General features: G+C 33.3%; 1 protein-coding gene across 1 annotated transcript; it reads left to right on the forward strand.

Moving 5' to 3' along the window:
• The first annotated feature begins 6,589 nt into the window (after nt 1-6,589).
• LOC129257409 (corticotropin-releasing factor-binding protein-like) lies at nt 6,590-20,575 on the forward strand. The gene is made up of 6 exons (XM_054895722.2): nt 6,590-6,759; nt 7,328-7,532; nt 13,738-13,892; nt 16,812-16,986; nt 18,300-18,470; nt 20,350-20,575. Exons 1-5 carry the CDS (start codon nt 6,604-6,606, stop codon nt 18,437-18,439), a joined length of 831 nt encoding a protein of 276 aa, XP_054751697.2. The 5' UTR covers nt 6,590-6,603; the 3' UTR covers nt 18,440-18,470; nt 20,350-20,575.
• Nucleotides 20,576-24,600: the final 4,025 nt, after the last annotated feature.

Here is a 24,600-nt window from a genome sequence, read left to right on the forward strand (position 1 = left end):
TTCATACCCTTTGTTTCAGTGGGTAGTGCTCGCTCAAGCATGAATAGTTTTCCAACTTTTTGGTGTCATTTGAAAGTTGAATTTATTGGCTTTTCATATATGTAAGTCTTTTTCCCCAAAGTGCTACATTTTTTATTTGGCAGCCATTTCAAAAGTGTATAGTTTTTTTGGGGACGCACTGTAGAGGATGATAATAACGTTATATTATGCAGGGCTCTCTGTGAGAACAGTTCAAAAGAGCTGAAGTGGCTAACTTGTCCTCGAGTAAATAAGCATGCCAGAGTCAGAGTTAGAGTCAAGTAAAACACCGGGAAACAAGCTATTGAATATATAAGAAAATCAAGAATGTACGTATTATACTAATTCCATCAAATCTGGATTAACAACTTATATATCAATTCCACCGTTTTCAAGTGATGTACAAAACAGAATACCACTAGGATCTCCGAGTGGTACATAATACATAACTTTAAATATGAAAGAATGAACATGTGGAAGCTTTTCTGGATCTACAATTTATCCAAGTGTCATCTATTTTACCGGTAAAGAAACCAATATTATGCGTATTGCATATACAATCAACTTGATTTAAAAAAAAATGATAAAATCTAGAAATCTAGAAATTCTGCTTATTAAATCATAAGGAATTTGAACGAATCATTCGACCAACAACATATGTATCATAATCTGGTCTACCTCTGGTCCTTTGACCACTGTAACGACCTTTGTCGTACAAATATCATCTCGTTTTACACAACTACCAATGTTGAAGAAAATGAAAGTTATGAATGTTTTCTACTATTTTACGCACAAAAGAATTATGAATGAACCATGCATAGTTAAAATAAGTCCTATTTGATGATTATAATTTAATAAAAATGCACCCAGTTACAGGTACTATAACTCGTCATCAATTTATCAAGGAGATGCATTTCATTCAACTCCGTGTAACAATGGATTTGTCACCAGACAACTATTTAGTCGTTTAAGAATGCAGGTTTTAACTTTCTCTATCGAATATGGAAATGGAGGTCTTGATCACCAACATCACCAGTACCTCACACAGTCTCTAGCTCCTTGTCATTTCCCATATTACCAAAAACAAATGAAATGATCACCATGATCAATTATAGTTCAAAGAACTGTACTACTTTCAGTCTCTGTCAAATCCTTCATTCCGCAACCTGCGAAAATGAGATCCTATTCAGGTTGCATGTTTTTCCTGATGCGAGCGAGCGACGACCGACGGTGACACGATAGTCCTCTCACCCCGTAGGGAAAAGCCCTTTCTGACATCGACCTGATGAGTTACCTGGAAAAAACATTAACAATTGTGAACCAAACTAGGCCTATCTATACTTAATTTAAGATTTTCATTCAATAATTATAAATACAATTTAACAAAAATCGAATAATAACACTGATTGGTTTCAATAGTAAATCCTTTCTGTATAACTTTGATCACTCTCCGTTTCGTAAATTAGAATAGCATATAGATTCAATATTCAAATATTCAAATCCATGATTACTTGGAGTATCCTACTTACTATTTAATTCCTCAAAGGATGAGAATGCCCAGGCCATATTTTACTTCCAATCCAACCTTGCACCCAATACGAGGAACTCACTCAAGCATATTACAATGTACCTCGTTCAATTAACATACAAAAGCAACTCCTGGATGTCCTGCATAGCACCTAGCAAGGCATTCTTGTATGCACCATCGATGTTAAGATTAGAATTCTGGTTTATCTCTGACAAAGGAATATTATTATATTTATTATTATTATCATTATTATCATTATTATTATCATTATTATTATCATCATCATTATTATTATTATTATCATTATTATTATTATTATTATTATTATTATTATCATCATCATCATCATCATTATTATTATTAGCATCATTGTCAGTGTCCAACGTCATATTTAATTCCTCCGAGTCATAGGCTAATTTTTGTAAGGATAAAACTGAACATTTGCTTTTATTTTCTTTCATCCCTTATTTACCATAACGATGGCTATTTGTTCATATAAATATGTCCACAGAAAATCCATCAATTAAAAAAATAAAAGTCAGATGCATTTTCTAGTAGTTTGAGTTCGGTCGTTGCCCCTGTGACATAAATGCATCTAAATATATCATCTTATCCTTACTCATTCGTGAAAAAGAAATCCCGATTTGATTTCAAATTTGATTTTTAATTACAGCAACCCAAACTTGTTTTTAAATATGAGCCGACCGACTATTGTTTAAAAATTCCAATTTATTTTGCATACAATTTTGTTTTAACCGATAATTGGTATTTTCATATTTGAATCAAATTAAACGTTTTTTTTTTAATCCGACAGTGTGTAATCACGATGCAAAATAGGGTGCTTCATGCGTTGGTCTCTAGTATTTAAGTGGAATAAGCGTTGAAGGATTCTTCCTAAGATTGATTAAAAAACATATGATACATATTCATATTGAACAACTGAGGTCCTAAAACGGTTGTAAAGGCAGACAGCACTCTTCCCTAAAAAGGTGTGACATTTAAAAATTGAGATTTGGCAAATATTACATAAAATGATGGAATCAGAGTTTCACCCGGGAAAACAATGACATTTAAACGCCAGGGTAAACCATCTTTCTCATATCTGTGCCTCAAACCTACTTGTTTAGAACATGAAAGAAATGTCCCTATTTTCGTTTGAACGAGTTGTACTTTGGTGACGTGGTCAAAGGAAATGACGTACACCAAGTTAAATATCTTGTCCAGGGGCTTTCATTCCAGGAGATATATGATATCTTGTTTGTGGAGATGAAAATCATATTAGATTTGAAATTGAATTTCATCTATTTTCCCATTTTGTAATGTCTCCGTAAATGTCCGAAATATTTATGTTTTTTTTTTCATTTCTACGTAAACTTGACGTTGATGCAGTATGGTATTTCATGATTTTTATGGATTCATTTAGTGAAGCCATAATATTTAAAACAAAAGTGAAATAAAAAAAGGCATGTGTACAATTATCTTTTTCTTTTTCTTTAATACCGTTGGGGATACCTTGACTCTTTCGTTCATGATAATTTCTTTTTTTTCAACTGTGCCTTTTTTTTTTGGGGGGGGGTTCAATGATATTACGTTTTCATGTAGCCCTTAATGCATCAAAACAACGTTTCTAATAGCTACACATATTATATCGGTCATTGAATTTTGGCTCAAATGCATAGAGTGTATGCACAATCTTATTTTTTGTCTTGGAAAAACCAAGCTAAATTAATTTCGAACGCATCTTAAAGGGGAAGTTCACCCTAACGAACAACACTTTTTTAAATGAGCAGAAAAAAATATAATACAAAATATTGGTGAAGGTTTGGTGAAGATTAAGAAAGTTATTCCAGACATGGAGTAAGGGGCATAATTCAAATTTTGTATAAACTGCGAGCGAGCATTATTTTTACCCTAAAAATGCATTAATTTGTCTTTTTTGTGACAGATTAAACATACTTTATTTGAATATATTTTTAAGTTTTAATATTGTAACAAGCGACTCTGAGCAACTCCCTAGTATTTTTCATTAATGTTCAAATTTCTCATAAATCTTAACACAGTGATACACCAGGGTTCAACATGAAATGAGAAATATCATTGAAAAGAAATTCACCTGAAAAAAATGTATTATCTACAGATTTACGGAAGCTGCTTGCATGTGACATTGTATAGGTAAAAAAATGATGAGAAATGCATAACTGTGTTATTCTTGAATGGATATCCGTCAAGATATATATGTACTTCATTGATTTATATTTTCTTTCTTTCGTTTTTCCCTAAAAAAAACTAAGCTGACTTCATTGTGCACCGACTCCCCCCCCCCCCCCCCCCCCAGCCCCGAATTGATAGACCTACTCTAAATAAGAGAGCAATCGTGTTTCTCCATTTGGTGTAAAATAACTCCAAATGATATATTAATTCTGCCCAATTTTGTGTGAATACATTCCATTAAATAGAAAATGAGTGAATATGCGTAATGGCAATACCGTTAAAATGTGTTGATATGACTTCTCCTCCATCTGGAAAACGGTTTGGGGGACAGGATTGCCCTGAGAGGAATACAAAAAATCATTATTGATTACCAGTCAAGAAGGAAATGGCATGGCATGTCGACTAATTGGTTTTCCTTTTATAATAATAGAAAAATTAATTTTAACTTACCCAGTGTAGCCACCACTTCACTTTCCTAATCATACACAACGGGCCCTGCATAACAAGCCAACAAGCGCCTGACCAGATGTCCCGGGGTTTTTTTTTTTTTGGGGGGGGGGCTTTGTATGATTACGCCGGGGATCAAACACACAACCTCTCATTCATGAGCCGAGGTTCTACCACTGAGCCACCAGAGGTCAGGTTAAGAACGTTATGATATAATATTGGGGTTTCACACCGGGATCTGCGTAGAGTTGCGTGGAGACTACGCAACACTACGCCGCCATTCGTTTTGCCTCCGCAACTCTACGCAAAATGGATACGCGGGAGGAACTCAAAAAATTAAACATGTTTAATTTTTTGGCTCACTGTTGGCGTAGATCCAGGTCTACACAAGTCTACGCCAGTCTACACAACTGTGCGCCACTCCTACGCAACACTACGCCAACATTTTAAAACTTGCGCATGGAATGGCCGAAAATAATTATTTCTAAATACCTTTTGTTAATTCTTGGAGGACAAGATTTGAATAACCATAACTTAATATAGTACAAAACGAGTAGGGATATGATTCCATTAATTCTCGTATTGAATATTCTTGAGAAATGCACAGAACTGTTTCACTGTAATATTATAATGCATATATATTCAAAATTTCATATCTTTGTTATTCCTTGTCTGATTTTGATAACATTTTCAGTGTTTTGATTGTTTGATTTGTTTATATTATATTATTGTCAGCCTGGAGTACCCCTTTAAATTTGGTGTACTCATGGTGGATCCTATTGTTTCTTATCAGTTTTTGTCTCGCTTGCAAAGCAGAGCGCTACTTTTCCGAAAAGTAGCGCTGACGACGCCGCGGCGTCGTCAACATATAAATCTTAACCAATGTTAAGTTTTTGAAATGTCATCATAATTCACAAAGTGTATGGGATAAGGGAAAACAGGTATTACTAGATATATTGCCTGAGTTTCAGGTTACATGATCACGGTCAAAGGTCATTTAAGATCAATTAACTTTGGCCATGTTGGGGGAATCGACATCGGATTCTTAACCAAAGTTAATGTCATCATAACTTTGACAGTATACGGATTTAGTTCATGAAGCTTAATAATCAACCATCAGTAAACATCCTGCACAAGTTTCAGGTCACATGACTAAGGTTAAAGGTCATTTAAAGTTTATGAACTTTGGCCATGTTTGGGGTATTTGTTGAATTGCCATCATAACTTTGGAACAAGCAAATAACACTTATCGTCTTGCACGAGTCTTAGGTCAAATGAACAAGGTCAAAGATCATTTAGGGTCAACTAACATAGTGATTTATTATGATATGAATGGTGTTTTTGTGACTAATGATTCAGTAGTGTTTTCAAAGTCAGCATATTGAATCCGTACGCAACGCTACGCATACTTAACGATGATCTACGTAAGTGTACGTAGACAAGTAACGCAACCCATACGCCAAATTGCCATACAGAGTGATTAATTTCTGTGCTTCTTTTACCATTCTACAGTGACAAAATATTGTTGCTTGAGGGTTGTCGTGAAAGAAAAAAGGAAAGGAAAGAAGAATATGCAAAATATGTATAATTTGAATCAGTAAATTCCGATTTTTCATTCAATACGATCGCTAAAACACTGGAGGTTTGTCCGGTTCCTTTGGCTTTTTAACGAAGCCATCCATTACAGTAAAGAAAGTGAGCAGGACGGTGGAGTATTTTTTCGGCAAATTTAAAACCGAGTAGAACTGTGATCATATTCACATCTTAAAAGTGTGTTTATTCGTGAAAAAAATATATTTAGATAAATATATGATAAAGTGTCTCACTTATTTTCAATGACAATTAAGTCATATAAATTTCATTTCAAAGTTTGCATTAATTCTTTAACCAACTCCTGCAAGAGCCGGAGTTATCACCAAAAAAAAGAAGGATCCCTCATGAATTTACAATGAATGAATTAACAATCATTCGTTAATATGTCACTCTATATACACTCTTGATTCCTCTTTTTTTTTTGAGGGGGTAATATATTACCCAACACTGGTCGGGCTTATTCGAAATTTGCTTTGATTCATGTAAGTGTATTTGTGATAATAGTTGTGATTCTCCATGACATTAATCAGAATACTAATCATGATTGTATTCTTCAACATCAACAACTAATAATCCATTTTTTTTCAACATCATCGACTACTAATCCATTTTTTCCTTAGTGCTTTTTAAAGCCAAACCCATCTCGCTTACCCCCCCCCCTCCATCTTTCTCTCTCAATCCCCCCCTCTCTCTCTCTCTCTCTCTCTCTCTGCCTATCTCTCTCATCCCCTGTCTGTGTCTTCATGCTATTAATTTACCTCTCTCTTTTCTCTTCTTGTTTGATTATTTCAGTTTGTCGTGTTGATATGATCGGGTTACGAGGAGAGTACTATTTCAATTCCAACCCATCCGATGCCGCTGAAGTCTGTGCCACCTACCTCTTGGGTGAATCTAATGATCTCGTCGAAATTGAGTTCACTGAATTCAACGTAGATTGTGATGATCCAGCCAATATAGTGCAGGTAGCATTTAACAGATTTCTTTATTATAAAATAATGATTGATTGATTGATTGATTGATAACGAATTTATTCATTCCAAAAATTTCAACAAGGTTACAAAGTAAAGCAAAATATAATATAACATTATGAAATGAAATAGAAACCTTCTGAAAGCAAAGCTTGTTGTTGAAGGTTTCCTTCAATAAATAAGACATATTAATGCAAAAAACAAAGTCCAATATATATATATGATATACAAATCATATCTTTCATATATATAATAATAGATAGGGCCTATAATATTCCTCATATTTCTCATAGCCATATTATAGGCCGATATGGAAAAAGAACCTCAAGCTTTTCTGTTAAGAATTTATGAATATCATTGAAGTTGTTTATTGTTTGATTTAAACAAGACAATGGAAGGTCAAAATTGAATTAAAAATTTACCCAACTAACGTACTTTTCATGGAAAATTCGAAAGTATCATAAAATGCTATTATATATGGAATTGTCGCTAGGAATATTGCACCGAGTCATGCATGTGAAGTGGTTTTATGACAAATTAGCTTTTTAATATTCCTATGTAGTTTTTTGACGGTTGGACCATGGGAGTTGGGCAATTTCCAGGCGAAGATGATCACCCACTTCCGATCACAGAAAGAGTTGTAAACGTATGTGATCATAGGCAGAGAGTATACAGATCCCATCAGAATGGAGCAATGATCACATTTAGACTCGGTCAACCAAACTCCAGTTTCAGAATCGCATTTAGGCTCATTTATAACCCAGAACGTGAGTTATTATTCGTTTTTTTCCAACTTTTACAATGCCACTTAATAATTGTAGAACTGTGATTGGCACTATTCATTGGCTGATTGGCTAATTGATTGATTGATGGATTTATTGATTTATTAATTGACTGATTGAATGGTTGGTTGGTTGATTAATTCATTCATTCATTTATTTATTGGCTGGTTGTTTGATTGATTGATTGATTGATTGATTGATTGATTGATTGATTGATTGATTGATTGATTGATTGATTGATTGATTGATTGATTGTCACTGTATAGGCCTAAGGTATAAGGTATTTATTAGGCTGAATAAACTTTATAGGCTTATTAGGCGAACCAATGAGCAGCATGGTAGACAAACAACAGAGAGTTTTATTCTAAATCTCAATTCTTAGTTAACATAAAAGGAATCAGTATCTTACCCGTATAATATTTTTATGGACGTATACTGCTTTTAGTTTTTGCAGCATTATTATAGATATGATAAAACTTACGCCGCTCTACTTTACGATTCAAGGACAATGCTAAATAATACTTGTCTCAACGGGAATATGAACAGCTATTTCCGTAATATCGATAATTAGAAAGACACCCTGAAGGTATTTATCAAGGGTCTCACAGAATGTTCTAAATATGGTAGATTGGAAATTATCCATGAATATTATAGTAGATAGATGATAGGTGATTATGAAAGATAATTACTAAAAGATGAGTTCATAGCATATAGCTGCCTTATTCTATTTTGGTTGAATTTTGTTTGTATGCTACGGCAATGTGTCGCCAACTTGAGTAATTAGCAAGTTTTTCGCTTTTGGACATCTACATGTATGGGGCTTTCAGCGACACGGGCGTATGGCAAGCCATTTTTACATTTATTCCAATTAGTTGATATTTAATTGTTGATATCAAGAACAAGAATTGAATTTAATTCCTTGATGTCAAGAAATATGAATAAATGTTAAAAGGCGTCATACGCCCGCGTCGCTGAAGCCCAGTACGCCGCTGAGCGAAAACTCGCTATTGTTTTTCGGATTCTCCCAATTCATCCTTTTAGCAAAACACCCCATTTTTTAGACATTGTTTATTTTTGTCACGAATATTTTATTTCTCACAATTTAATAGAATGATTTTATTGCTGAAAATTCTATTCTAATTACATGGATAAATTCATGCAGTGTTTGTCTTGCGTTTTGGTGGTTTGAAAGTGTTTGGAAAGTGTGGATGGGACAATCGTTTTATTCCTTAAAATTGAATCACATTTATTCATTGTTGTATTAAGAATGAAAAATGACACGTAACAAAGCTTGACCCTTCAATTTATCTTACTATGACGTATTCAACAAATGAAGAGTGGTGTAATTTAATGAGTGTTAATTGATGAGATGTCGTTTTCACGACTACAGAAGTATGGCGTGAGCTGAGGTTTGCGGCATCACACTTAAAGTGGTATATGATGGAGATACAGTCGCAGAATTGTTTATTCTCTCGCACTTTGGTCAGCTTTGCGCGGGAAAGTTGCTAGCCCGGCCTTCATACGGCAATTATTAAATTACATGGATGAACGCAAACTCCTGCAAAACCTAAATACCGTTAAAATGTGTTGCTATGACTTCTCATCCATCCGGAAAACGGTTTAGGAGACAGGATTGACTGGAGAGGAAAAAATCATTATTGATTACCAGTCAAGATGGAAAACAAGGGTCAAAGACTAAGATTTGACGTCATTTCACTGTGCAAAACACCTATTTGGTCTTTTGACCTCAAAGAAAACACAAAAAGATTAATAAACGTTTACTTTTTTGGTATACCTAACTTTCGTTAATTTATTTCTACTTATTTATTCATTTATTTATTTATGTTATTTTTAAGATAAGCCTGCATTCAATATGCGTAATATCATAGTATATAAAATCAAGGTAAGATAAAGCATTTCCATGACGAGGAATTGCAAAATCAATTCTGTCGTTAAAAGACACCTAGTATCTTAGAGCATTTTTGTATCGATCGTAATGAAATGACGATGTTGATGCACGTGACGGAGCATCAATCAGTGCGACGCTCCAAACTACAATAAGAGTGTTGACGGTAATAACATGCCACCAAAGGGCTCATAGACCATTACATCCGGAGACGCATGGCTTTATATATAGATTGAAATTCTTCCCAACATTCCTCTCGCAGTCAAATCAATAGTGCAAATGTGGCGTCAGGGTAAGCATGGATTGATTTAGATGCTGATTAGGGAATGAATAGTCATTACAGTTCAATTCTTTCAATATTATGTTGAACCATTGTCTCTTCCCCTTCTTTAGTTACCTTTCTCTTTATTCGGTGGAGTAGCATCCATCTAACCTTTATCATCAAATTATTTTGCAGTTGCCTATCGGAAATCATGTCCATTCTTCCATAAAATTAGACAAATAAAGTAAAGTGCATTAGTTTGAATAGAGGAGTTAAATTTCTTTGTCTTAAAATAGGTTTATGTATTTTTTCAACCCACTATGTGCTATAAAAAAACAGATTTATTTTCTATGCCATGACTAATGGTTTCCAAACGAGAATTCTCCATCATATAGTTTATTTTAATTACTATCAAGGAGAAGGATTGTATGCTCACATTTTTTCAAGGTGCATTCAAATCTACTAAAGATTCATTTCCACATTGCATGTCGAGTAGGAAATACATAACACTAAAGGCTTCATTCCATTTACTTTGTGTGGAATTTCATGCCCTTCCATCCATAAATGCAGTTCATTCTAACGGTTACGAGTTACGAGTCTCTTTTATCGTAGAACTAGTTTTCAATCTTAGTGTTTGGTCGATCCTGAGTATTTTACTTCACACACATTTTTTTATAAAAGTAACTTGAGGCTTTCTTACTTAAGCTCCTTAATTACTTGTAACTGCTTTCGAGGATGAGGATGGCTTAGTAATTCTCGTGCGCTATCAATGCAAAACTATGCAGAATGCATTCATATCTACTTTAGATTCATTTCCACATCGCAGGTCGAACTTGAAGTATGTTCAAACTAAAGCATGATCTTACTCTACATGCTCTACGTTATTAGGTAATGCTAATCGTTATCTTCCATTTTCGTTTTTTTATTACAAAGATATAATTAATTCCACACCTTTGCCGTTTTCATTTACCAAGCTGTTACATGGTAAATGAGTTGGCATTCTGCATTACAACGTGTCATCAAACTCGAGCCAGGCAAAACTTACTCGTAATATATAATGGTTCCATCAATCAAAGGTATTTTCTTTCCTGGGATCATGATGAAAAGAAATACGATGGGTTTGATTTCGATAAAGGATTTTTTTCTTCGATTTCATATGAAATGGTGATTTTTTTATATTCCATATTGCACGTATTTATTACTCGTTATATTGTCTCCGGAACGATGCTTATTCAAGGCAACTTACAGTAAGACCTGACAAATATTTGATTGATTGCAAAGAATATGATAGGCCTTTAGTTTAACTATGTAGCTCTGATCGTTGATGGTAATTTTACAAACTGACCTTTTCCAATCGAGCTTTTCAATGGCGATTTTGTAAAAAGCACGAAAGGTACAATCAATATCACTCTATATTTCACCGTTACTATAGTTGGAGATTGGTCATTTGATATTTTTAAGAGATTGATAGGGGCCTTTTTGTGTATGTGCGTATATGTGTGTGTGATGAATGTATGAAAAAAGGGGGAGAGAGTGGATAAGAGTTAAGTAAAATGTTATTTTTCATGGTCATGTTGGTGTAAGGCACATTACTAAGAAGGTAATCCACCTAGGAACAAAATGTGGTCATAATTTGATGTTTTCTGTTTTTATGTTTTGTACGTTTACTTTGCATTCCTTGACGGAAATGAATAGGAATCCCAAAATGCCACTGACGAAACTGTACTTAAACAAACAAACTAACAGATGAAACGACCTAAATACTGATACAATGACCAGAAATACAATGAATTTATTTTTATAAAAGGCAGATCTTTGAGGAAGATATCCTAGTTCATCTTAAATATCAGAAGGTTTTCTATAGTATACGATTCTTATATTGTTCCCTTTCAATATTACCGAGGTTGACGTATCATCTCTTTAATCACCAGGGCATTACAATATCAGAGTAACATATCTGCTTTATATCGTGCTTTGTCATCTCGACTTACATTGTCCAATTGTCGTAATGGAAAGGGTTGACAATATTGGTAGCGTGTACAGGTTATTTCAAAAATGAAAGGGTAAACAAACAGAGCTTGGGATTTTTTCATAAAAACCTGAAAGAATTGGCGATTCTCCCCAAGACAAAGTCACTGCAGCTGAGCAGATGGCGTGTCAGCTTTCATCAGTAATCCTACCAAATTTGAACTTCCCTGCAGTATACTGTCCTGTCAAACTCATGAGCTTAAAGACAGCATTATCTAACGGGCTTACTTCGATAAAAATCAAATTCACTTCTACCTCAATATAATCGGCGAGTAAGCCTACAAGAATATAAGCAGATCAGACAGTCAATCACCCTTTCCAATTTGATCTGCTTTTCTCAAAGCTATAGATCAACATCTTCTCTTTATCATGTTTATCATCACTTTATCACGAAAATCACATTTGGTTTTTCCTTCATTTCCTTTGGTCTTTCTTTTTACTAGCATTTTCACTTTTGTTTGTTGTTGTTGATTGTTTTGCTGTATTCCAATTTTACCACCCTCCATTTCTCTTCTTGTTTTTGAGCCCTCACTCTGTTAATCACCACTATGTGTGTGTGTGTGTGTGTATCTCTCTCACTCACACTCACACACACACACACCATACTTATTTGGTCTCTATCTCCCTTCATTCAAATTTCTTGCGATATCTCAGAGATTTTAATAACCTTTTTCAACATGTTCAAATACCTCGATCTATCAAATGGAGAGCAAATCAAAAGAATACCTTTTGAGTGGCGGGAGGTCTTATTGGGCTCAGTTGTAGCTAGTCCACATAACCATTCAAGACCATCTTGGGATTTAAAGAGATGTTCGCATTCAAATGAATAATTGATTTACAATGAAATTCTACGATGAAAAGTAAAGAAACTTGAGCATACAGCATAAATTGCGTTTATCATTTCACTGCAGTTGTATAATACTATATAACATATGCCAGCTTATGAATCAGAACATTTTCTGATGAGGAATAATGTGTAACTTTGGGTATATGACGCAATGCAAGATACGTTTGAGCAAAATAAAACTTTCTTACGATATTCCCCGGACACATTTCCCAATAAAAATAGTCTGCGGTGGTCGGAATCTTAAATTCAATTCAAGTTCATTTTATTTTTATTATTTGTGTGTGTGTATGTGTGAAGGTGGGTAAGGGTGTGTTTTTGCGTTTCCAAGAATTATTTGTAAATTACATGCACAAAGAGAAGATGAACTACGTCGGAACCAAAAAATTCTTAACTTGGCCAATAAAAATTATAATCCATTATATATCAGATGAAAGAGGGAAGTATATCCTGTGCTTTGCACCTTGTTGCAATTTTGATCGGTCACGCATGCATGATTACGAATCATTATATACAATAATGCATATTTTTAAATCTTGCAGTGATCATTGAAACATAGCACGTAATGCTTCGATCATCATTATTTCCTATTTCTCCGAGAGATGAGATGATATACTTTCATTTGAATATGCAATTCGTGAGTTTAACGAATCAGTATAACGTATTTTCCAAATGAGTGTAGACGAACCATATTTGATTGATGTTGATCATTGAAGCATACGCTTCAGTGATCACAGAAAGGTATGAAACTATGCAATATCACATTTAATGAATCATAATCATTCATGCACATATATATATATATATATATATATATATGCATGTATATAATAAAAGAAAAGATTAACACAAAAAAGTATATACTCGGAAAAATAAGAAGCTACCAAATTCTAATTTCTGACTGACACTCAGCGCATTATCACATTCTCTCGCCCGACATTATTTGTTCTACCACAATGATAAAAAAATACTTTTGATTTTCAATCATATCCTGAAAACCGACTATTTTGTTCCCCGGGGTGGCAAGAAATATTCATTTGAAAATCCCCAGCCTGTTTACCTTTTAATCATGGAGCTATTAAACACAGTAATAGCTGTAATAGCTCAATGTCTTAACATTGCTTTCGATACGTTTGGTCACTTTTCACAGCTTGTAACGTGATAGCCCCTGAGCCAGTTGGTGCACATACCATGCGTAACTTCGGATACGAGAGAAACTGTTCTTTCTCTATCATCTATCCGACGGATATCACCATCATGGAGATGTCTGTTGGTGGCCAGGAGAATGATGCCACCAGGTTGAGGGTAAGAAATTTATTTATGATAGACATGTGCTGTATGTCATAGGTCAGAAATTTATATGTAGATTCACCTAGCAATGCGACTCAACGATCGAAGGAGTACAACATCTATTTTTGCGTGATCGATAACTACCATTGTTGTTATTCCATGTTTTTTTTTCCTCATATCATGTAATGAAATAGAAGAACTATAGTCAGAAATATAATGAATAATGTTTCAAGTTCTACAACCATGACCAGGCTTATGAAATATTGATTACTGAGTAATATAATATGTCATAATTCATGGAATTCTTTTCCTTTAGTATCGTGATCATGCTGCAGTTAATATTATTCATAAAGAAGTAATAAAAGTCTATAAATCGGTTATAAAAAAGGACGTGATAGTTATCTCAATGTGATCGGAACAAAAATATGTGAGATTCACGTGAGTGGAATTGTGTAAAGACATTTTAATCATTCAAGATTATAATATGATGGTCCATATCCTGGACCGTATGGAAAAGAACAGTTTCAATTAATGAGTGCTTGCTTTCTAAAAATACAGAGTACTTGCCTAATCAATTGTAAAAATATTTGCTCTCTTTTTCAGAGATCGGTTGATTTTCTAAATGTTTAAATTATTTCATAAATCCAAACTAACAGACTCTTGTTTAGGACGTATGATACTCAATACACATCATGGTTTTATATTTCAAATTATGAATTTGTAAGTTCCAACGTGTATAATTCTAATCTATAAATCAGGAAAGCTTATATGTTGTTCTCGAGGGACACCTTTATGAGCATGGAATACGAATATTAAATATATATATTTTACTCGAATTAAAAATAAGCAGCAAAGTGTATCGTAATGGAGAGGCAAATCACTAAAACGTGCAATGAATAGGTGCACTTCTCATTAAACAAGAATAGCATAACACCTTTCAAAATGCACATAAAAAGCCGCCATACGTGGTGAATATTGGAAGTACATAATGCAGGATAAGAATTTGGCGCCAAATAAAATAAAATAATTGTACAAGTTTTGAAGATCTGCATTTTTACATAACAGCCCTTATCAAACACAGCCAAAAGAACAGACATTCACAATTATCTTTTATGGTCATTATGCAAATTAAAATTTACGAGTTCTATTTTTATTATGATTATATTCAACCAATGGGAAATGAAATTTAAGTATGATGGGATTATTACTTTTTTTAATTTGGGAATTCTTTTTCAGAAAATCGATCGATCATTTTTCAAACTCCTAAATATGTATGCAGTGCGTCCCACAAAAAACGAAACCGAGATTTATCGTCGATTTATCATATCTTAATCACAAATACAATAGACAAATGACCTTCCATTATAAAGCTCAGAATCTCCTCTTCCATCTGAAATTAATTAGATTATTTTTTCATTCACGCATGAATGAGCAAAAACAATTTGAAGAGGGGATACCAAAAAGTCACTTGGCTGGCTGTATCTGGGTTTCAAAAAGGAAATCACGTTTTTAAAGGACAAGTACACCCCAACAAAAAGTTGATTTGGATAAAAAGAGAAAAATCTAACAAGCATAACACCGAAAATTTAATTAAAATCGGACGTAAAATAAGAAAGTTATGACCTTTTAAAGTTTCGCTTAATTTCACAAAACAGTTACATGCACATCCTTGTCGGTATGCAAATGTGGAGACTGATGACGTCATCCACTCACTATTTCTTTTGTATTTTATTACTTGAATTGTGAAATATTCTAATTTTCTCATCAATGTCAAGTGAAACAATGATCAGTTCCTCCCTGAACATGTGGAATTAGCATTGTTTAGCATATGTTTCAGTCAAGTTGGTCCTTAGTGTCAAATCTGTAAAAAATGAAATATTGTATAATTCAAACAATAAAAAAACAAAAGAAATAGTGAGTGATGGACATCATCGACTGACTCACCAAATTATGCATATCACTGTTTTGTGAAAAATATGCGAAACTTTAAAATTTCATAACTTTATTATTTTACATCCGATTTTGATGAAATTTTCAGCACTATGCTAGTTTAATTTTTCTCTATTTATTCAAGTCAGCATTTTCCTGGGGTGGACTTGACCTTTAAAAAGTTCAATATCTTCGTTTTAATTTGATACCTCAATTCTAGAAAATGGTCAAGAAAAAAAGTTCTGGTTATTTGAAATAAGGCTTGAATTTCAATAATTTCATAAAATGAAGAAGTTTTACAGGCTACCGTCCAGACTCACTAGACACTCCGTTTTGTTGACGATCAGCAAGGCATTAAGTATTTTGTTAACCGTGCGATAGCTTCTGTGGAAACTGTTGAAAACACGTTCATTTAATCAAATTATGGAAATACAAGCATTGTTTCGAGGGAGCAGAACTTTTCTAATTCTTGACAATTTTCTGTGATTAAGGTATCAAACAAAAGAGCAGATATTGAACTTTTTAGGCATGTGATTTTCTTTTTGAAATTCAGATACCCCCCCCCCCCCGCCTACTAAGTTTTTGGTATCCTTTCTTCAAATTGTTTTTTAAACAAAATTATTGATATATATATTTATGAAGAATATATGCTCTGCTATATATAGCATTGAGCACTTTGCACAATCATCGGCATATATATATATATATATACATACATATATGTATATGCATATGTATATATATATATATATATATATATATATATTTATATATAAGGTACATACGGATTTTCAGAAGTATGTACATGTATAAGTGTATGTATGTGTGTCTATGTATTGATATAACACAATATCTTAGTATCTTTGAATTGAAAAACACAAGTTTGTATCTAAAAAGATAGCTAAGCAAAGTTATAAATTATTTATCTAATTGTTTATTTAATTGTGTTATTAATAGAGAGATTAAACATACAATGACATTATCTGTGTTTGATTTTGACCATAGTGCTACGATGGCCTGGACTATGTTGAATTAATGGAAGGGAACTCGCTGAATATGGATACTATGCGGAGTGAGACTAGTCTGTGTGGTCAGGTAGGAAACATAAGACAACGTGGTGATGGTAACCCATTGAATCCTATCAACCAGATCGTACCTGGATCTCCATCGTGTGACGCAAGTAAGTAACTACCAAATCAGGTTTTCTTGATTTAACGAGCGAAATATAATCATGATTACGATACGTGTAAATATATACGGTGCATCCCACAGATAGATTTCACAATTATCAAATATATTTTTACTATAAATTTGATTCTTATGGTAAGAGTAAAAATCTTGCTTTTATTTTGGAGACCAAAAGCTTAGCAAATCGTCCATGCGTGGCAAATTACAAACAATAAATGATATTGAGGCATATCAGAAACAATTTGCGCAGAAAAAACTCAGCTGTGAATGTGACACCACTCTCATTTCAGAGATCAATGAGAGAATACCAAAAAAATACTAATGAGCCAATCGTCGAATAAGCGCTCGTTCTGCCTTTGAAGAAAAGTGGCATGGAAGTCTCGGTTTCCTCTTTTTTTTCTGTGACGCACTGTATAATAGAACCATACTCAGAACTATTTAGCGAGAACTTGTTGATCTGATAATGACAATTTAACTCAAGATAAATGAGTATAAGCACTTTGCATTGATATGAAATAAATCATGAAATATCATATTGAATGATTACAAACCGTGACTGTGGAACATGGATATTAACGAATTATTCACTAATATATCGTATTATGTCAAAATTCATAAAAACATGACGCAATTAGATTCATGAAAAATCTTAATCTGACAGGGGTATCAATAATATCCGGCAAAGATATCTGTTTCATCCGTCTTGATGTATCGTCTCATGTCAGGGGATTATAAGAAGGGTTAGCTCGGGGAAATACAGATTGAATCGCAAGATATGAATTAATGTTGAATACGTGGAGTTGTATTTGGGCGCGATTTATGCAGAAAGTGCGCGGATGTACTCACAAATCGGATTCCATGGTTTAACCTGAATTCCAGGGCTTCATTGCTTCGACACCTTACTTCAGGAACTGTCCGAAATCCGTCAATATACGACACTCAAATCCATGTTCAGTCTGACAAATATTTTGCCCTAAGCAATATACATGAATGAGAATAGAAATTATTTCAGCAGATGAGATAACCTTTTATATAATACTTTGGAATTACAGGCGACCATCAATGGACCGGGGGATAAAAATATGACACATAATGAAAGCAAGGAAAGAATGAGAAGGAATTATAGAGGGGTATAGGACAGGTAACTTCATACCTGTTATTCAATTTGAAAAAAATCACCACCTCCAGGTAATCTTCCCATCTAATACCATGGCGTCGCCCCATGCCAACGCTACATCATGTTTTCTTCTATATTTATATGTATTTATTCATATGTATATTTGTCCTCTTTTGTTCAATTCTCAGGATCTGTCAAAATGCCTTTGATGTGTCATAATTCGGTTGTTCGTCTTGTGTCAAGCAATCAATACGAGAACCATGTCAGCTTTCGTTTCGATCAGTTGTCTATCACCAGGAGCGCATGCCCACCAGAAGATGGAGTTTAAAAACATCGTTGTTGGTTTTGTTTTTGGCAAAGTAAGATGCACTACAAAATCATCGAACAATAAAAAAAAACGGGGGTTTATTTGTTTACCTTTTCCTCTTTATGCCGTTTTCAATGTAGGTGAATCGACTCCCATACGGTTTAACTGGTAACTTCGCATTCGAAGAAATGATGCATTTGTCATGGGCTTTCATTTTCTTTCTGCATTAATGCTACATGTATTTCGCTAAAAAAAATTGAATAAACAACCACCGATTTTTCATATAGATATAAAAACCACAACATAATAAACCGGGGATGGGCTATAAAGAAAGATAAGAATGTTTCTGACACTTCAATTGCTTTCTTCAGAGGGGCGGAACCGCATGTAATAATAATCAATGAATGAAAAATAAATAAAATCCACTCTCAACCCAACATCTTTTAAATATATAAACATGATAAAGATGTACATGCAATGTGGTCGCGTGTAATTTTTACCGACATTAAACAGTTGGACATTGACAAGAATTATTCAGTCATGTGAAAATTTTTATGAATTCTTCTATAACCGGTCGGATAGGAACGATTCCCTTCCTTTCTCTCAAATGGCTGCACTACATTTTTCTTAATGCATTAACCACCAAGTTTATTTATATAAACTTGTTTGTCTCCGTTTGTTTACATAAAATCATTGCATGAATTAACAAATGCTGTGTCACGAATACGAACAATCCATGGTTGTAAGCAATTATGGTTCTTGTACAATTTTGCGTTTTACTTCATTCATTGTTCACTTTTTCAAATAATTTCCTTTTATTTTCCCACTATTTGGAGATGCCCGGCAGTTTTAATCGGCCTATCACATAGTCAAAGACTGGTCATACATGTGTGTTATTTTATGATATTGTTTTTAACCAACATTAAATTTGACAGAGGTCTTGGTTATTTAAATCATATTTTTTATACAAATATTTTTAGTTTGTTTTAATGGGGTTTGTTTGGGTTTGATTGAAATGAATCGTTACTTCCTTGAGATTCATCTTCAAATGTTTCGTCCAAAAACCACTTCAGGGATTCATTTCCGCTCACAGGTTTATATTTTTGAATAGTAGACACCTATTTGTACGATAATGATGAATATTTTGCATTCTGATAAACAGAATGAAATTATATAGAAATTTAATGATAAAGCAGATGAAATGAAACTTAATTAGGGTTTGTTCGGACCTCGTGACAGAATAATAAATGAAATATGATAATACTCTGGGTCCGTTGGTTGAATCATAATTACAACCCAAATTGGAAAATTATTGAAATTGGAGAGATGGGGTTCTATTCTGCTATATTCCATTTGACACTTTTCGCCTACAGTGTCTTGACTGTCCCGAGGAGAAGTCTATTATCAAGACTTCACAATTGATTTTTCTATGAACAGTCGCCTGTAGTACATAACCTAGATTTTTTTTTATGCGAAAGCATCCCATTATTCAAGAACAACTTTAAAAATAATCTTTTTCATGATTCTCGGTTTTTTTTTAAAGAAGCACCTTATAAAAAGCGGAATAATCTATCATAATTTCTGGGGGTTTTGGGGGGGGGGAGGGGGGCTTGTTAAAAGGGATAGAATGGCATGAAATACATGATTCTATTTTGTATTTTCCGGATACAAGTATCAATGATATTTTTATTTATGTTCCTATGTCTGGACTTCAATTTCGAATATAAGTTTTTTTTATTTAATTCTTAAAACATTCCTCTCCCCCAGGTTAAGGCTTCATTTGCATGGCAAAAGTATATGTCCATTATTTCCTTTGTATTCAGTGGTGGCGCTGGAGAGCGATCTATTGTCTACAATATATATGAATGTCTTGTCTCTGATTGAACTTTCTCTGCAATCTTGGTTTTTTTTCTTCATCGTCTTATCCACAGTCCACAATCAACCATCAAATCATAAAGTCGTGCCGAAATCTTTTGATGCACAGATGTGATGATATTTACCTCAAGTTCAAGGCAAGCTCACCGAAAATGGTGTTATTTATTTGAAATACCCTTTTATATCACATAGTAAACAAGAATATGCTACAGATACATTTTTCTCTTTCCAGATCAAGTGCTAACAATTTTAGGAAGAGTTGCTCGATATATAATTATACTCAAAGACGAAAAGAAAATGTTTGAGTGGTTAGGCTTTTACGTAGTAAAATCACAGTTAACAATCTGTATAATATATTTTGCAATCTGGTTTACTAAATTATTTGAGCATACAGTTGTTCGTTAAGAATTTATAGAAAAGTTACACAATTTTTTTTTGAAGGATTCAATCAATAATGTTCAACTTTTAACCAATAAATATTAGAAATTGAACATTTCTGTTTAATTTTTTTTTAATGTTTGAAATGTAAGCAATCCCTCATTAGTTCATAACATTAATCATGTATAAATGGTTTTACTATGTATGAGTTCAATAATTAATTGACTTGTTAGGTAGAATTACCATGTACAAGTTGCCTATTCCACGAACATGGAACATCATAGAATCTATGAGTTAAAAACTTAAGAACATGAAGAAGTGATGATTTTCAATAAAGCGCACAGAATCATATTGTCGGTTCAATATTATAACATACTTAAAGTAAGTAGGCATTTTTTTATATTCAAATCACAGCAAGTTGTTTATTTAAACTCCTTTTTGTTGACCGAAAAAAGTCAAATCGACAAAATAATGTTTAAAGCAGACAACCAATAAAAATCATTCACATTCTCTAGAAACAGTATTCAGTTTCAAGGTAGTGCAACAAAGCCTTATTCAATATAATTTTCGTATGTTTTTGTCTTATTTTCTTGTTTGATATATTACAATTTAAATCATATGTACAATTTCACGATAATTATTTTATCATGGGTGTGAACAACTAGCTACGTTATTTTTCAATATCGAAAACAATTTAAATCCATACATATATTTAAATATATATATTTATATATATGTATATATATATATATATATATATATATATATGAATATATATATTAAAGACAGTTATGAAAACACAACAAAAACAGTGGAGAAATGGTGATGAACCACTTATTATTATATTAATTCCTTAATTTTGTTCACCATGCCATGTTTTGTTGTTTGTTTGGTTTTTTGTAAAGTGTGCTTTACAAATCCACCAAAAAGTTCTTATTCTTTTCGGAATGGAATATATAAAAACAAATTACACAAGAATCATCTTTTAATTTTCTTTTCTTGATATAAAAATCCGATTTTTATTAATTCAAATTTAGCCTGCAAATTTCTCAACCTGATATTTTTTAGCCTATTTGTAATTATTAACTGGCATAAAATAGTGTTGTTGTTTTTTTCTCAGATTAATGTTTCATAGTCATAACTATTAAAGAAATGCCTGTAATTACCTGTAAAGAACACAGTGTCACAGTGTGTTTACAGTGTGTCCATACACCATGTACACTGCACTATGTAAACATATCATTCATACTCTCTAAACATATTCATTTTTAATAGTGCGAGTATGATTTCATACTGAGTTCCTGGCTGTGATTACACATTGGAATACACTGTGGGACAATATGTTCTTTCAAGCAGTGATGCCGATTCACCATTGTTATTTATGGATTTGAACATCTGTTCATCGAAAAAGTATATAGTCAAATAATGAAAGCCTTATTCCACATAGATTTTAAGAATAGCGGTTTATCATCATTATTATCAATTACCAGTGCTGCACATATACCAGGTGGAACATCACACGATATGTGTAAAAAGACATTTGTACTAAGTATTTCTTCTACGTTTTGTGTGTGTTGCTGTAGAAAGGGGGACAGGATCCAGAGCACCCCTTCCCCCCCCCCCCAAATATCAACATTATAATTTAGAGACCCACTGAGATCAACCTGATTCACGATTATAATAATAATCATGATACTAATCTTAATGGGATATTCTCTCTTCGTGCTCACGTAACTTGTGTTTAAAAGTATCCGCTCCCGCTAGTGGATACTTAATTCGATAAACGGTAGTAGAAAATGTACGATGTTCGTAAGATGAAAATACTTTAATGGTATACAGGAATGGTAACCCGAGTAAAACTACGCTGACATGTTTGAATAGTCACGAATAACGTTTATAGGCCAAAGGAACGAAAATTGGCTAGGCCTACAGTCACTTTAACCTGAAAACCGGGCCTGAAGACGGAGCAGATGTTCTCTTTCTGTCTTAAGAATTGTAGCAATTAAAAAACAAAATATGTAGAGATTCTCCGTTTTAGCCTTTGCGTTGAAAGGCAGTTGTTTATAATATCATGTGATGTATATACACTTTAACAAACATTATCAGTGTCATATAAGAATACGAGTTCCATATCCTCCTTCATTAATGATGGACAAAGATGTTGTTCTCAACAAACGATTTTATTTAAGAATGTAATTATCACGTTTATTTTTGGCGAACATTACTAAGAAAATAACACTTGTGAAATCGTATATTGCAACCTCTTAATTAAAATTGCACCAAGAAAATAAAAATTTTGTTCAGTTTTTATTTGTTTTCTCGTCTTTTCTACGTAAAAGTTGGAAGGACACATGGGACTATAAGAGTGAAATAAAAGGGGGGACACATGCGAAAGTGCCCATTAAAACAATAAACTTGCTGCTAATTGTTATAAAACCGAAAATTCATTCACATATACGTATACCCTATGTGTATATCGGTCTGTGTGGGGGTGAGTGGATGGGCGCATGCTGAATTTATTGGGGGTAATAATGATGACTTTTGTATCTTCTTTGAATATAGATTTCCATATGACACCATGGATATTGATAACAATTGAACAGGTATTACCCATGCAAGAATTACAGCAATTTTATCAGTTTCTCCAGTATACCGGTCACGGACAAAACCAATATTATTACGATTGCTGAATTTATTGTACGAATGTTTAATATTGCAATATTAGCTTGTCAATTGCTAGGAAAGAGACGAGAGGGAGAAAAGAAGAATGGGAGAGAGAGAATATGTATTTACAATTTTTACAGAGGGTGCAGGTAAAGTGAAATAAACATAAATAAAGAAGTGTTTTAAGTACTCACTCAGCCTTCGTATATAGGCTTTTCAAATAATTTGTGATGGGCGAAAAAAAAAAGAATTCGCTGAGAGCGGGAAAACCAACGAGAGAGAGCGGCGGAAGGGGATCAGAATGTTAAGCGAGTAAGATAGCAAAATAGACAGGAAGAGAGAGACAAAGAGATTTAAGATTTGAAAAAGTTCTAAGGTTCGATATTTCATGATGATTGAAGAAAAAATAGATATAGATTTATTTACTTGATTTATTTTCAATTTTCTACATAAAATCGATATCATTTGCAAAAGAAGCTTAGTATTACTATAGAAAAGCAAAAAAAATAGCGTTAAAAATATGTGTTCCATTTGGTGTGATAATAATAATACTACTAATAATAAAAATAGTACTAATAATAGTGACAAAATTGATAATTATGAAAATAATAGTAGTTATGATAATGATAATTCTCATTGTATCCTTTATAATGTTAGCAATTACATCTGTATGCTAGAATAGTTATGTTTGTGCTGTGATGTTAACACATTGTTATCGTTATTGTTATTGTTGTTAAGTAAATAAACTCAAACTCAAACGTCTTATTTACAAAGGTAGCCACTACCAGTAGCCCCTGCTTAACATGTTAATATCATTGCTTCCCCTGCTTTAGCTGGGTTGCTTTGGCGTTCAAGCATTGGAGGAATGTCTTCATAACGGGTACCCATTTAGTACACCTGGATGGAGAGTGGTAAATTAAGATAAATATGCGAGTGTAGACTTAAAACAGTAAAAAGAAAACAGCAAATTGGTAATGCATGTAAACGCACTGGCTACTTGCAAAAAGTAAATTTTGTTGCGGTTAATTGATACATTAATGATACCAGAACGAATAGTAAACCGGTACATGTACATCAACATGTATGTGTATTTCTGCACATGTACTGGTCTACACAAAATAAGTTGAATAGGGCTTATTCTTTTCTTTAACTAAATGAGTATGTTCGTGTTTATCATCCTACAAAAATGTGAAATTCCGATATTTTTTTATAAAAATTCCTTTTATTTCACCCCATTTCTGTAAACATAGGCCTGTTTTTCCCCA

Source organism: Lytechinus pictus, chromosome 3, assembly GCF_037042905.1.
Source record: "Lytechinus pictus isolate F3 Inbred chromosome 3, Lp3.0, whole genome shotgun sequence".
Classification (NCBI taxonomy): domain Eukaryota; kingdom Metazoa; phylum Echinodermata; class Echinoidea; order Temnopleuroida; family Toxopneustidae; genus Lytechinus; species Lytechinus pictus.

Excerpts from the sequence above, each read along its gene's own strand:
- LOC129257409 (XM_054895722.2), top strand. The coding sequence starts at position 6,604 with ATGATCGGGTTACGAGGAGAGTACTATTTCAATTCCAACCCATCCGAT. Across the intron at positions 13,893-16,811 it reads ATGATGCCACCAGGTTGAGG|TGCTACGATGGCCTGGACTA; the intron begins GTAAGAAATTTA and ends TTTTGACCATAG. Across the intron at positions 16,987-18,299 it reads ATCTCCATCGTGTGACGCAA|GATCTGTCAAAATGCCTTTG; the intron begins GTAAGTAACTAC and ends TTCAATTCTCAG.